The sequence below is a fragment of the Hirsutella rhossiliensis genome (assembly GCF_020360975.1).
Source record: "Hirsutella rhossiliensis strain HR02 chromosome Unknown scaffold00001, whole genome shotgun sequence".
Taxonomy (NCBI): domain Eukaryota; kingdom Fungi; phylum Ascomycota; class Sordariomycetes; order Hypocreales; family Ophiocordycipitaceae; genus Hirsutella; species Hirsutella rhossiliensis.
The window spans coordinates 7,354,618-7,370,101 of record NW_025408667.1 but is presented as its reverse complement, the minus strand read 5'-3'; the positions used below and the strand labels follow the sequence as shown (position 1 = coordinate 7,370,101).

At 48.7% G+C, this 15,484-nt stretch overlaps 1 protein-coding gene across 1 annotated transcript; it reads left to right on the top strand.

Annotated features, from left to right (window-relative positions):
• Window positions 1–6,718: 6,718 nt before the first annotated feature.
• Window positions 6,719–15,297, top strand: HRG_00984 (GTPase-activator protein for ras-like GTPase domain-containing protein; the record flags this gene model as incomplete). The annotated part of the gene is made up of 18 exons (XM_044859455.1): window positions 6,719–6,742; window positions 6,827–6,975; window positions 7,084–7,447; window positions 7,490–8,101; window positions 8,349–8,656; window positions 8,708–8,822; window positions 8,879–10,411; window positions 10,470–10,629; window positions 10,686–10,975; window positions 11,035–11,322; window positions 11,377–11,751; window positions 11,801–11,887; window positions 12,035–12,207; window positions 12,261–12,937; window positions 13,025–14,451; window positions 14,572–14,861; window positions 14,937–15,115; window positions 15,257–15,297. 18 exons carry the CDS (start codon window positions 6,719–6,721, stop codon window positions 15,295–15,297), a joined length of 7,092 nt encoding a protein of 2,363 aa, XP_044725855.1.
• Between the last annotated feature and the right edge of the window lie 187 nt (window positions 15,298–15,484).

The window sequence follows — 15,484 nt, the reverse complement described above, 5'->3', positions numbered from 1 at the left end:
AAGGGTAAAAGGCGCCGAGCCGTTTACCCTTATTAACCTATATAACGAAAAAGAGGCTAAAGGGGCCCTAGCTAGCTAAGGCCGGTAAGGGCCCCTTACGATAGAAAGGCTACTACTAATAGCCTAGCTCCTATAGTAGCTCTTTCTATTAGTAAGGGACTTTAACCTATACTACCCCTAGTAGAACCCGTCTATAGAATCCTCTAAGGCCTATAAGGCAAAAGCCCTTATTAGCTAGCTCGACCGCTATAAGGCCTCCTTACTAACGAACCTTACGATAGCTATAAAAGGCACCTATTAAAGGGAAGGCTTAAAAGGGACCTTAGTTATAAACCTTACTTTCTATAGCCCTTTTAAGTAACTAACCTAGGCTAACTTCCGCTTCTTAGAGGCTATAAGCTTAGACTATAAGCCTATAGCCTTCGAAGCTAGCTTAAGGGGCCCTAATAGGCCCTTATTAGCTAGGCCTACTACCTATAACTATAGGAAAGTAGACTAAAAGGCCTTTTTAGAATACCTAGCTAAGAAGGAATAGGACCTCCTTATAGCTATAAAAAGGGCTATAAAACGAGACGACTTGGAGGGGATAGCCTCCCTTCTAATAAGAACCCTTATAGAGGCCTCTAATATAGCGATACCGAAAAAGAGGCCCTATAAGGGATCTAAACCCTAGTAGACCGACGAGCTAACCTTCCTTTAGAAAGCCCTAAGCCTAGCCTAATAGGCTTATAGGCTAGCCTAGGACGAGGAGAACTAGAAGAGCTTTATAAAGGCCCGAAATAGCTTTAAGTACGCTATTAGGGCTGCTAAAAAGCAATACTAGGAGAGCTTCCTAGTAGAAGTAGTAGGAAAGGACGTCTTTACGGCCTTTTCCTATACTAAGGCTAAAGCTAACCCTACCCTTCCGAGTATCTCGTATATAAAAGAAGGGATAGAGGTAAAAGCTAATACCTTTACGGAAAAATACGAGGCCTTCCTAACGACCCTTTTTCCGACCCCGGACCCAGCCCTAGCCCCCCTAGCCCCCCCTAGAGCCTAGAAAAAGAAGAACCCCCGGGCCCTATAGGCAGTAAGGGCACGGCTAAGTAGGACTAGTAAGAGCTAGAGGACCCCGAGATTAGAAGGGCTATCGTTAGCTCTTTTAATAAGAAAGCCCCCGGCCCGGACTCCCTTAGCTTCCTTCCTATTTAACACGCGTATAAGGTTATTCCCACGGTCTTTAATAGGGCCTATAAAGCCCTATTTAACTAAGGATACTACCCTAAGGCATAGAAGGAAGCTATAGGAATTATACTCCCTAAGTAAAATAAGCTAGACTATACTATCCTTAAAGCCTATAGGGTTATAAGTCTACTTAACTACTTAGGGAAGGTCCTTAAAAAGCTATACGCTACCCGGCTAAGCTACTTAGCTAATACAGCCGGGCTTTTAAACCCTATATAGCTAGGGGGATAAAAATAGCGGTTAGCTATCGATATAGCCTTCCTCCTTCTATACTATATCTAAAAGAAGTAGGAGTCTAATAAGAAGGCTATTACTAGCACCCTCTTATTAGATATAAAAGGCGCCTTTAACTTTATATTAAAGGAATAGCTTATAAGGGTCCTAAGGGAATTAAACCTCTTTAAGGCCCTTATAAGCTAGGTAGACTACTTCCTTACTAAAAGGAAGATCTAGCTAGCCTTTAAGGGGCAAACCTAACCCCTAACGGACCTAGTAATAGGGGTACCCTAAGGGTCCCTTATTAGCCCTATCCTATTCCTCTTATACGTAAGGGGGATACTAGCGGCTAAGGGGTATTAGCTATCCTATATAGACGATTTTAGTATCTTTATAACGTTGACCTCGGCTAAGAAGAACGCCCGGCAGCTAAAAGCTATAGCTACTAACCTATTTAAATAAGCTAAGGACTAAGGGGTCTATTTCGACCCCTTTAAGACGGAACTTATCTACTTTAGTAGGTAAAGGCAGCTTATTTTAGAGGGTATAAAGGTAGGAGGCCTATTTTTTAAAGCGAAGCCCTAAATATAGTAGCTAGGGGTCTTCTTTAACTCTAAGCTCCAATTTAAATAATATATCGAAAAGAAGGTAGCCTCTATATAAGCTGCTTTTAAAGGGCTATCCCGCTTAGTCTCTATATAAAGAGGCCTATTATTTAGAGCTTTAAGGCAGCTCTACTAGGCCTATATAACTTTGATAGTAGACTATAGGGCCTAGCTTTAGTATAAGGGGCCTAAGACCCCTAGGAGCCTAATAAAGCCTTTCTAAAGGCTTTAGAACTAGGCCCTTCTAAAAGTCCTAGGGGCCTTTAAAGGATCCCTTATTAGGGCCCTAGAAGCTAAAGCAGCCCTCCTACTACTAGAGGTACGGTTTAAAAAGGCATGCCTCTCCTATGCCCTTCGAACCCTATACCTCTTACCGAATCACCCTATAAAGCAAGCTTATAACCTAGCCGTATAGGATAACCTCGCCGACTTAGGCTCTGACCTAGGAGCCCTAAGCTATATTAGGCCCTATATATAACTCTTCTACCTCCTTAAAGGCCTAGTAGCTATTATAGGGCCTAACTATAGCTTAGAAAGAAGGAAAGCTAGCTAGGAGCCCCTATAGGCTCTAGAGCTTAAGGCCTCTATTACGATAATAGAGGCCCCTAAGCCCCTAGCTAAGAAGTAGCACTAGCGCCTCTTAGCTAACCTAGCTAGCTTAAAAGACTTCGGGCTATAGCCCTTAGTCTTCTATACCGATAGCTCTAAGGGGTGCCTTAAGGGGTCCCCTATAGAGACTAACGCCTACTCCTTCTATAAGATAGGCCTAGAAAATAAGCCTAGTAAGGCGTACTATAAGAACCTAAGGCCCTCTATTAAAGTAGCTAACGTAGAGCTATTTACGATACTAAGGGTCTTAGAGGACCTAGCTAAGAGGCCTCGGCCTCTAAGGTCTAGCCCCCTTAACCCCCTGATAGAGGCTTATATCTTTATAGATAGCTAAGCCGCTATATAAAAGGCTAAAGGCTACTCGGACCTAGCTATATATATTAAAAGGCTCTTAACGAACCTAGAGGCCTTCTATAATATACGGCTATACTAGTGCCCTAGCTACCTAGGGATCTTTAGTAACGAGCTAGCTAACTAGCTAGCTAAGAGAGGCCTAAGGGCCCTTATATAAGGGACCCCTATAGTCTCTATTAGCTACCTATAAAGAAAGGTCTAATAAGCTACTAAGGACTACTAAAAGGGCCTCTAGGCTACTAAGGCAGCTAAAGGCCTTAAGGCTAAAAGCTTAGGTAAGCACTATATATCTATTTAAAAGACCCCCCGCCTAGCCTTTAGCCTAGAAAAGGCCCTTATAGGAAGGCCTAGGCCGACCCTTTTAGCCTACTACTAACTTTTCCTTAGGGCTAGCTTCTTATTATCCTTCTTAAAGAGGGTTAATAAGGTAGGCCGAGACGACTACCGCTATAGCTAAGGAAGGTATATAGCTAGGCACCTTATCTTAAGGTGCCCGAACTATAGGAGGGAAAGAGAGGTCCTATACTAGGCCTTAAAGGGACGGAAGGAGGCCCTTAGCCTACCTTTTCTCTATAGTACTAAGGAAGGAAGGGAAGCCCTACTAACCTTCTTAGCTAAAATAAAGATAGGAACGGCTAAGTAGCTCGAAAAAGAGTAACCTAGGGGCCCTAGGGCCCTTAAGGGGGAAAAATATTATATAGGAGGAACTAGATTAACCTTTCCTTTATCTTTGCCTTTATAGCTACCCTTTCCTTAATTAGTTATAAGCCCCTAGGCTCTATAGCTAGCTTAGGCTACTAATAGGGGCCTAGGCCCTTATTAGCCTCGCTATAGCCCTAGAGGCTATATACGAGTAATAATATATATAAAAAAAAAGGATGCCTTAGGCCCGGTCCCTTAAGAAGGAGTACTAGGGCTAGGGCTAGGGCTACTATTACTATAGGCGTTAGAGTATAAGCTAGGTAAGCGTAAAGTTAATAGGGCTACTAAGAGTAGCTTTCTTTTATCCCTTTACCTACTTAAGGGGCTAGTTTAGCTAAAAGTAGCTAGCCTAAAGTAGGGATAGGCTAGGCCTAAAAATACTAATCTTAGGCCCGCTAGGCCCGCTAAGCTAGATTAAGCTAGTAGCCTAAGTAGGTACTAAGCTTATTTTATTATCTTCTATCTTAATATCCTCTTAGCCTTAGTCTTAGTCTTAAGCTTTAGGCTTCCCTTCTAAGGTTCTTAGAGGGCGTTAGCCTTCTAAGGCTTCTTTTAAGCGGGCCCTAGCCTTTAAGGTACTTATTTCGTCCCTTATATTAAAGGGGGTTAAGGGGGCCCGCTTAGGGCCTAGGCTAGGGTCCTAGGTTAGGTCCGGGCTTAGTTATATTTATAGGGGGTATATATTAGTTAGCGAGGGCGGGGAAGGGTTTTCTACCTATATAAGGGAAAACCTAGCCTAGCTCGCTATCTTAAGTAGTATATTATATACCTACTAGTAGTAGCTGCGCGAGGCTATACTTAGGGGGCGTAATATACTATTTACGAGGGTTCTAAGTATATACTTTTTTTATATTTTAAGCTTAGTTTCGAAAAGTTAGCTAAAAGGACGTAATAATACTATCTTATACTTTAGGCTACTAGCTTAGTCTAGCTAGTAAGAAGGTTAGCCGATTTAATAGGCAGTCCCTTAAGGTATAGGGACTACTTATTCCGCTATTTTAAAAGTTTCTTTATTATATAAGGGGCTTTTATTATTATAACTATATTACCTCTATTTAAAGTTAATAGAGCTAATATAGCTAGTTCCCTTATAGCCTTATTAAGCTTATTATAAAGAGTAATAGGGTTAATAGTCGGCGTTAGCGATCCCTTCTTTAGCTTTAAGATAAGCTAGAAGTCCTCTTTTACGTTCCTCTTAGCCGGGGCCTTAGCTAGAGCCTTAGCCGGGGCCTTAGCCGGGGCCTTAGCTAGGGTCTTAGCTAGGGCCTTAGGCGCCTTCTTTATAGCGACCTTAGCCTATAAGCTAGCTTTAAGATTTCCTTTTATAGCCTTAGGCTATTAGGCGGCCTTAGGCTAGTACGGGGGCTATTACGGGGGCTGTTATAGGGGCTGTTAGCGGTCTAGGGTCCCTATAGCTACCTTTTCGAGCCCTTTTATAAGGGTCTTATAAAAGGGTTCGATTTTTTAGGCTTCCTTAATAGCCTAGAGGGCCTATTAAAGGAAGCCCTAGGCCTAGTCCCTTAAGAAGGGGTACTAGGGCTAGGGCTAGGGCTACTATTACTATAGGCGTTAAAGTATAAGCTAGGTAAGCGTAGGGCTAATAGGGCTACTAAGAGTAGCCCTCTTTTATCCCTTTACCTACTTAAGGGGCTAGTTTAGCTAGAAGTAGCTAGCCCGAGGTAAGGATAGGCTAGGCCTAAAGATACTAATCTTAGGCTCGCTAGGCCCGCTAGGCTAGATCGGGCTAGTAGCCTAGGTAGGTACTAGGCTTATTTCGTTATCTTTTATCTTAATATCCTCTTAGCCTTAGTCTTAGTCTCGGGCTTTAGGATTCCCTAATATATTGCCTAGCGCGGTACTTTAAGCGGGGCGGGCTAGTAAGTATATATACTAAAAAAAAAATCTATTATACTAATAGTAAAAGGGCGTTATATAAATAGCTTTACTCTATATAATTAGCTAGGACTATTAATAAAAAAGCTTTCTTTTACTAGCCTTACTATAGCCTTAAAGGCTTTATATAAGTTATAATATATAAAAAACTATTAAAAAGGACTTTAAGCTATTAAAGTAGCTAAAGGCCCTAAGGCTAAGGGCTTAGGTAAGTACTATATATCTATTTAAAAGACTACCCGCTTAGCCCTTAGCCTAGAAAAGGATATAAGGAGGCCTAAGCTAACCTTCTTAGCTTTTTATTAGCTCTATTTTAAGGCCGGCTTCTTATTTTCCTTCTTAAAAAGGATTAATAAAGTAAACCGAGATAACTACCGCTATAGCTAAGGAAGGTATATTGCTAAGCACCTTATCTTAAGGTACTTAAACTATAAGAGGTAAAGAGAAGTTATTTACTAGACCTTTAAGAGATAGAAGGGGGCCCTTAGCTTACTTATTTTCTATAGCTCTAAGGAAGGAAGGGAAGCCCTTTTAACCTTCTTAGCTAAAATAAAGATAGGGATAGCTAAGTAGCTTAAAAAGGAGTAACCTTCCTTACCTTAAGGCTCTTAGGGGGGGAAATTACTATATAGGAGGAACTAGACTAATAACCTTTCCTTTATTATTACCTTTATAGCTACCTTTTCCTTAATTAGTTATAAGCCCCTAGGCTCTATAGCTAGCTAAGACTACTAATAGGGGCCTAGGCCCTTACTAGCCTCGCTATAGTCTTAGAGGCTATATATAAGTAATAATTTTTTTTTAAGTAAGGCAAGCTAGTACTAATATATATCTTAAAAAATAGGGCCTTTATAAAAATAGCAATATATATTTTTATAAATAGTAATACTATTTTATATACCTTTGCTTTTAAAGTTTTCTCCTTATACCCACCCTATAATTTATCTACTTACTAGGTAGAGAGCTGTCTACTAGCTTATTTGGCCCGACAGTTTAGGTCTAACAGCTGACTGCAAGAATAATTATTCTAGCAGGAAGCTAATGCCTCGCTTCCCCTTCCCTCTCTCTATGTGACTTTCGCAGGAATGACCGGATACGCTGGACTGGTCGACTGTATGGTCGATAGAGTTGCCACCAGGGTATGTAGCATCTTGGGTCGAGAACGACTCTGCGTGAACCCTTCGGCCAAGATTGACTGACGGAGTGTTGAAAATTCGCTGCAGCTGCCGCATCGAACAGGAACTCCCGGTCGAGCATTAGAAGATGACGATGTTTTGCACACCACGCGAGCCATGCTGGTCGGCCTTAGCAATGTCGCGCTTAGCAATATTGCAAACGCCCTCGTTGACTTGCTCGAGGACTTGGCGCGACCGTATGTTGGGGTTGCCACTCACCCAGCCCACGTTCTACAGTCGGAGCTCTACATTGTGGCGCTATTGGCCGATTGCTGCTCTTCCTGTTGGCCTTCACCCTCCACCAGTGATGACACCGACGCAGGCGACCCTCACCTTCCTTCGTCCCTCGGCAAGAACCTCGTGAACCGCCTTTTCGACGCTATAATGGAGTTGCTGGAACCCATACCCGACGACTATATGCTCCCTCCCCAAACCCTCTTGGGACAGGTATTGGAGAGCAACGCCTGTGTGCCCTGGGTCGGTGTCGTGCATTCGCAACGGGAGATGGGGGACTCAGACAAGTCTTCCCATCTGTTTGAACATGCAGGCGGCTTGGGCGCATATGTCAAGACTATCGTCGAATACATCACGGCAACGAATTGGTCCTCCTCATTTGCCTACGTCAAGAATGTCATTTACAGCATTCGCACTGCCCCCTCCTTGGCCGACGCAAGCTCAGAATCGCCTCATTCTCATCAAGCCTCCGAGCAGCTGGCACTTGTCGTCGCCCGTGCCCTGCCCTTTTTCTGGGTCGATGGCCCCAAGCTTGGTCTCATTATCCAGGAACTTTGCTCCAGCTATCTACATTTTCGGAAGTCTTGCCAGAATGCTGTCGCTGCCGCCTTGCCGCTGTTGATTACGCGGTGGGTCGACCGCTATCCCGACCAATTCGTCCGGCTTCACTCCCTCCATAAGAAACCTGATGGTGGCGCGGACACCCTGTTTGATATGACCCAAGCTGGAACCGACAACGGGAAGAGAAAGACCGTATTGTATCCGCTGCAGCTTACGCTACTTCTCATGCTACCCGACATCTTTGAAGTAGCTAGTAACATGAGCGAGGCCAGAAGCAACAGCATGATGAAGAAAGTCAACTTCCTCGACGGCCTGAAAAAAGCCCTCAGAAATGGCAATGAACGAGCCGGTTACTGCCTTATTGCATTGCTTCGTGCCGCTCGCCACTTCGACAGCAACAGTGAATCTGCGCTTGTCAGCTATGCAATGGACGTGCAGGACGAAGTCAAGGACGTCATCTTCGGCCACACAGTCCCCCCTTCACCAGATGCACCAGTCTTTGACCAAGACATGATTACCGGCGCCTTTGTGAGCTTGGCTCACTTGAACATGCGCGGCTGTGTCGATTCACTCCTCCAATCTTGCATAGCGTCATGCGCCCCGAATAAACACAATATTGCCGTCGTGCAGGCCTGCGCCTACTTTGCGAAACAGGATTGTGCCGTTGATTCTGAACGTTTGTTGGACGCTGCACTCCCCTTTATGCAATCCCGGTTCGAGGTCAGACTTTGGAAAGGCGTGATGCCGTTGACTTTAGGTGACTGACTGGCGACAGGACAATTGTGCGGCCGCGGTGCTGTCCCAAGGGGACTCGAGAGAAGGCAGTTGGGGCCTGGTCTGCGCTATTCTTCGGTTTCTGCATCTTTTCCCCGAACCCCTATCTGATGAGCTGTCCCGAGCCTCCTTTGACAGGGGCTTTCTCCGGCCCTTTATCTTCTGCGTGTTGTCATCCGACACGTCCATACGCGGACTGGCTACGAAGCTGGCCACCAGGCTTCTTGACGAGAAGCAAGGATTCCGGGAATCTGACGTCGAGAACTGCTCTTTCCCACGAGATCTGGGGAAGGACATTTGGAAGCAAAGGTAAGTGGAAACCTGTAGAGCAGCGCGTGAGCAGAGTCTGAAGTATAACAGCTCAACGGTCGTGACCGACCTCTGCGAGCGTATAGAAGTTCAAAGGCAGACTGCGGAGATCAAGTCACTCCAGGGGTTCTTGGCAGCTCGCCTGACCCTCCTGAGAGCAATACCCGTTGGTTCAATCCAAGGTCTGCATTGCGAGCCCAAGCTGTGTCCTAACGACTGCAGGGCTTGTCGAATCTCGCCTGGGATGCTCCTGATGTGGCCAACGATTCGTCAAAACTCGAGAGTGTCCTTCTTGTCTCGCTCTGCACGGCGGATGTTGACATTTGCCAGACTGTAACGTCTTCCATCGGACTCTTGCTTGAGGAAGCGTCTTTCATAAGAGCCCATAATGAGCACAATGGGTCCATTCCCTCGGTGCTTCGCAATCAAGGCACTTACCAGGAGCTCGCTTCTCCTGCCTTCCGCTTTACTGGGTTGGTCGCGTTCCAAAAGAGGATGCGCGGCCTCTTGCGCAGTATGCATTACCCAACTTTGGGAATTCTCAATGCCTGGAACGTGGCCTTTGAAAGATGGATCGAGCTTGCTAAGGATATTTCTACTTCGTCGGTTGATGCCATTGACGACAAGATGCTTTCCGAATGGAGAAACTTGTCGGGATTCCTGGCCTCGCTGGGCGGCATTTGTATTGCTGATCGAGGGACTGCACTGGAAGAACTACCTCCTAGCGGCTTGCGATGGATCGATCGGCACATTTCGGAGCACTTCGAGGAGCCAGATCTGACGCGTTTCCTCAGAGTCAGCATCCAACTCTTGGGCTGCTCCATTGCGAGAGTGCGCGAGGCGATGCGAGATGTCTTGTCCACCGAAACCTCCTCCGTTCTCTACGGTCCACTGTTCAAGGCTCTGGAGTCAGAGCTTGAGGTGCTTCTGACTGGGGTCCTTCGTCCGGCTGAAAGCGGACAGGACTGTGGGATCATTTTCGCCGAGCAGGCCGCTTCGCTGTTGAGAACCATGGTGGAAAGGATAGAAACTCCGACAGATCTCGGAGGATCGTCATTCATTCATCTTGGCATCATAACCCTCAACTTCACCAAGTTTATTGACTCGGCTTCCGATGGAGCAAACACACTCAGGGTAAAGATCAGGGTTTGCAATCTATGCGAGGCGGTCACGCAACGGAGAGAACATATGAACCTGCGGGACGACGTGCGCACCAGGAACCGACTTCTCGAATGCATCTTTGGCTGGATAGCCCGGCCGCTCCCTTCGATACAGGAGCAACAGTCTACCACGGGGACCCGGCAGGATGATAGTCGCCGCATGCAGAAAGACCTGGACAAGGCGTGTTTGAAAGCTCTTGCTCAACTAACCTTTCGCCTGCCACTGCAGCCCGCCGATAGTCAGACTGACGCCGGAATGAGCGCACAAAAGGCCCAGATGTTTCACAACTACTTCAACCGCTTCTTATTCCTTTTGCACAACGAACCTCGTGATGCCGGCCGTTCAGAATACTCTGGCGTGGTCGCGCGCGGCGGAGCGGCTCCCGACTCGGACTTGGTCATCACCATCCTGTCGAACCTCTTGAGCGCAAACATCGACGTTGGGCTGAAGCATTCCCTGAATATTGGTTACCATGAGAACATCGAGATACGCACTGCCTTCGTCAAGGTCCTCTACAATATCCTGATGCAAGGAACGGAGTTTGGCAGCCTGACCGACTCGGCTGTGAGCGAAAAGTATGAAGAATTGTTAGATGTTCGTGCCCCTTATGAAGTCCCATCTGCGTCCGAACGACTCACCATCTGGGGTCAAGGTCCTGACGACAGATCTTTCTCTCCCTGTCGCGATGAGTTCGGTTTGCCCGACATCCGAGGTGGACGAGCTCACCGTGTGCCTATTGACTATCTTTGAACAGCGTGGGCTGATCTTCGAGTTATTCGAGGCTCTTATAAGGCATGAGATAGGGCAAACTGGTATGGACATGCCTGGCTCTTTGGTGGCAGGCGCAAGCTCACCATGCACGCAACAGAAAACGAAGCCGAGATTCTCCGAAGAACATGCGTCGTGACCAAGATGCTCTCCATATATGCCAAGTGGAAGGGTAACCTGTATCTGCGGGCCACTCTCCGAAAAGTCCTCGAAAGACTCATGTTGACATCGCAAGATCTCGATCTGGAGCTCGACCCCGCGAGAGTCGGCTCCCAGGAGGAACTGCAAAAGAATGCGGTCCAGCTTCAGATCGTCGCAAAGGTCTTCATGGATGATATTTGCGCATCGTCGATGAGTGTGCCAGCTTCGTTTCGGAAGATATGCAGTATCGTGAGTGGCGTCGGCGAAAAGCGAGGGGCCACGATGCAGACGGTAACACATGCGTGCAGATATCCGACGCCGTTTCGTCTCGCTTCCCAAACGCCAAATACACCGCGGTTGGGGCTTTCGTGTTTCTCCGCTTCATCTGCCCTGCCATTGTTGCGCCTGAATCGGAGGGCCTCGTATCAAGTGCACCGACAAAGGGAATGCGGCGTGGCCTCCTGCTCATCGCCAAGATCATACAGAACCTCGCAAACAACGTCCTCTTTGGCGCCAAGGAGCCCTACATGTTCCCGCTCAACCCATTTCTTGTCCAAAACATACATTTGGTGACTGGGTTCTTGCGTGAGATTTCGGTGAGCTGTCGAGGGAGTGGTAATCGTTCGTGGATCCCCTTTAACACACACCAGGTGCCGCCGAACCACTTGGAGAGCCGTGTGAACTCGAAGCTTCTCGACTTTGGATCCTGCGTTGCCCTCCATCGCTTTCTGTACGACCACTGGGACCACGTTCGCCAGACGCTGGCTTGTCGTGAGAAAAAGGAATACGTTGTACGAAGCCCTGCAGAGTATGCGCGTGGCACGCCGTCCATCTCCGAGCCGCTTCTAGATCTTGTTACCAAGCTTGGGCCCCCGCCACTGGCCATATCTTGGAATCGACCGCAAATCTCATCCAACTCGCCACCACTATACTCCCGATTCCAGAATTTCATGCTCCGGAACGCGTTCAAGAGTTCCGAGTCTTTTTTGACGTCTCGAGCTGTTTACGACGGAGGCGAAAGCAAGGCATGTGCCCGTTTCGTCTGACCCTAACCCCCTTCTGATGGCATTCCAGGATGGGCTTTCGATAGTCTGTGTCATTCTGCGGCACATTGAAAACGAGAGCATCGACTATGACACCCTTCTATATTGCTATCTGAAGGTGAGGCTACTGCGCCGACGCCCTCAATGCCAAACACGCGGACAACCAAGACGGCGCTCACTGGCCTCGGACCTCGAGGATGACCTCCGACACACCATTCTCAACCCTCATCTTCAGCTTCAGACACTATGCTAACTTGGCATACAGATCGCGAGCCGGTTGTGGCATGAGCCTTTCGGTCTTTTCATAGATTCGACCTGTTACAAGGGGCGAAACGAGCCCCCAGACGAGTTTTTCACAAATCTGGACCTCTTAACGCCCTCGGAACTGTCGCTGAGTCTGTCTAGGATATACGTCTATAACATGAATAGCGCATTCAAGTCAGTTCTAATCCAGCAACTTCGAGGAACTGCAGCTAATTAGTTAGTTGTAGGCGATGCTTTCGACGGTTATTACGAGTTTCCACCCGGAATGAAAGCAGCGTTTTTCATCCCAAGAATGTGGACTACCATCTCATCGGTAGCCTTCAGGACCTGCAAGCACACTTTCACCTAAGCCAGCTCCACCTCCCGAAAGAGACCATCAGTGTCGTGACAGACACGCGCTACGTCTTCCAGCCCGTCACTCGACTTTCCAAATCCAAGGGAATGGTCGAGGTCATCATCAAGGTTGGCAGCCAGTTTGTTCAGGTCACAACAGCCAAGAAGCAGGAAATCTTGCCAGGGCTGCGCCTGAGCAGCATAGTGAATGACATCTTCCGCCTTGGCGAAGTCGAAGAAGCTACGACGACGATTCACGCCGAGGACGAATCTGCTTTTGGGCTAAAAGCAGATGGTGGCAAAATCGTCATGTGTTTTACGAGCATGAAGAGGGTCGATGTGCTCCAGAGCATCCGCGGGGCAAAGAGCAAGCACGGAACGGATGACAGGGCTCACAAGCCGCTCGAGAGGCTGGTTCGTCCGCAGGATGTTCCGGGCACGATTCTCAACCTCGCCCTCACCAACTTGGCGAGCCCAGACCACACCCTCAGACTTGCGTCGTACAACCTGCTCGGTGCACTTTGCCGTGCCTTTGAATTCGGCGCCGAAGCCAGGATAGTATGCGCCAAAGGTCAGGTTCCTCGGGTGCCCCTTGTGCCAGTTTTACCCAGGGCACAATATGGAGGCCGACTCGTGGAACAACTGCTAACACGCATAGACTTGTCCGTTCCTCTCGATCCTTCCCGGTTCATCGTCAACATGAGCAAAGAACTTGCCCTCACCGAGGCACAACTGACCTCGGATTTCCTGACTGAATTTTTCGTCAGCTGGGAGGGCCTCCCAGAGGAACAGAAACCCCTTGGATTAGAGTACATGGCCCCCTGGCTCTCGGGCTTGCGCCTCAATGTTCTGGCTAGCGACGTGGATGGGGACAAGAGCCGGGAAAAAGTCGCCAGTCTCTTCCGCAAGTTCATCGACCTCGTTGCCCTAGACCCGAGTCTGCTGCATGCCCTCGAGCACCATGTTTGGCCATCAGTGGCCCGAGACGAATTACTGCTGGAGATCTTCCTCGACGAGCTCATCAAGACTTCCTTAAGCTATGATGCACGAGCAGAAAGCGTAGCAACGGTCTCGTCCGTCATGGTTGGCATTGGCACCGTCAGTCTTCGGGGCAAACTCATCTCACGTCTCCGCAAGGCGCTCAATCGCTCGTCTCTACGGCCAACCAGATTCCTCCCAGACAATGCCGTCTGGGTCGAAATATGTGTTCTGCTCCAGTTTTGCCTAGCCCTATCGTTTGACAGCGGCGTGCAGTCTCAAATGTTTCTCCCAGAGGTTTTTCACATAGTGACAATGCTTGCCAACACCGGCGGACAAGACATCCGCCTCCTTGTTCACAAGTTCCTGGTCAACACTATACACGCCGCTTGTTCGTCGTTCATGCTGGACGATGCGAAGCTCTTCAAGCTACAGACCAACCTAGACTCCCTCTGCGACGTTCGCGGAGACACCTTGTCGTCAGCGCTGGCTCGAGAGGACGGTTCTGTATCTATGATGCAGGATTCGGGATCGGCGCTTGCGACCACGGAGAATCTGGCAGCTATTTTGTTTGAGACATGTTCTGCGGCGGCTCCGTCGACTGACGTGGCCAATGCTTGGCGTTCCCGGTGGATGAGTCTCGTCGCCAGCACAGCCTTCCAGAACAACCCAGCTATCCAACCAAAGGCTTTCGCAGTGATGGGCTACCTAGCCCGCGAGGAGGTCGACGACGACCTCCTATATCAAGTCCTTGTTGCCCTTCGAAGCAGCGTTGGCCAGTTTGGAGAGGACGGCAACAGCGAGATGCTGAAAGCCATTGTCACATCTCTCGCCAAGATGATGACCAAACTGCCATCTGCGTCTCGATATGGCGTGCAGCTGTTTTGGCTCGCCATCTCGCTCGTGCGACTGGTGCCGTCGGGGCTATTCAACTGCACTGCCCAATTTCTAGAAGCGATACTGACCAACATTGGGACCGCGGGCAACGTAAGGGGCGAGAAAATGGTCCCGCTACTACTGCAGAGCCGCAGTCAACTGGAAGAGGCAGCTCTTCCCCTGGATGAAGCGTACGGTATCCAGTTCGGCCATGAGACTTTCCACTTCGCGGTTTGCGCCTGTTTGGTCAGGGGACTGACCGACGCCGCCACGAGACCGACGGGCATTCGTGTGTTGTCCTGTTTCTTGGAATTGACAACCTGGACGGCTGACTCCCTTCTGTCTGGCCAGTCACATTCTGTGCACGGGTCTCCCTACTTAGCCTTGATTTTGGCCCGATGCGTGGGCCATGAGGACTTCATCGAGAGCCTCTGGTGGTCTGACATGAAGCTTGACGGGACCAGCAGCATCATCAATTCACGCGGAGGCCATGATGTTGACAGTTTTCAGGACCAGGAGCTTCTGCTTATGTCCGCCGTGGAGCTCGTGGATTTCCACCACCTGGAAGACGCGGCTCAGGCGCGCAGCCTTGACTGGTTGAACAAGCTTGCTATCGCACGCCCAAGTGCTTTTGTCAAACTGTACGTTTGCCCGCCCGCCTTGCTTGTACAGGTAATATGTACCCGAGCCACGTCCCGGCACTGACGAGCCAGAAGGTGTGGCCCCATGCCGTCTATTTTGAGCGGCGTGCTGCTTCATGGACAGGATTCGGCTGCATTGGGGGCTGCACACTCGTTGCTCCGGATCCTGACATCGGATGATCGATATGCAGCCGCGACGGGATCCATGCAGACCCTGAGAGATGTGCTGGATGAACTCGGATTCACCGGACTGTGTAGAGACTCTTCTTCGCAGCCCCGAAGCGCGGAAGTAAAGCAAGAATGCTTCGAGCTGACTGCGAAACTTATTGAGGTGAGGCAAAACTTATGGGCATCAGGGTCGAGGTGTCTCTAGGAGCTAACCGAACTCACCCCAGCTGATGGTGATATGAGCGACGAAGATGTCTCGAGCGGATGAAATGTTCAGACACATGGCTGAGGAGGAATGCTTCGCGCTACGCCCTAAAAGGCAAGGGGTGCATTGGCGAAGTAATGTACTGTCGAGCGCCCCCATAGAGTCATAAATCGTTTATTGTATGCCGTTTTATTCCCCACCTTTGGGTTGACTCACTAGCTACTTCCGCGAATCTTCGACAAAATTTGGT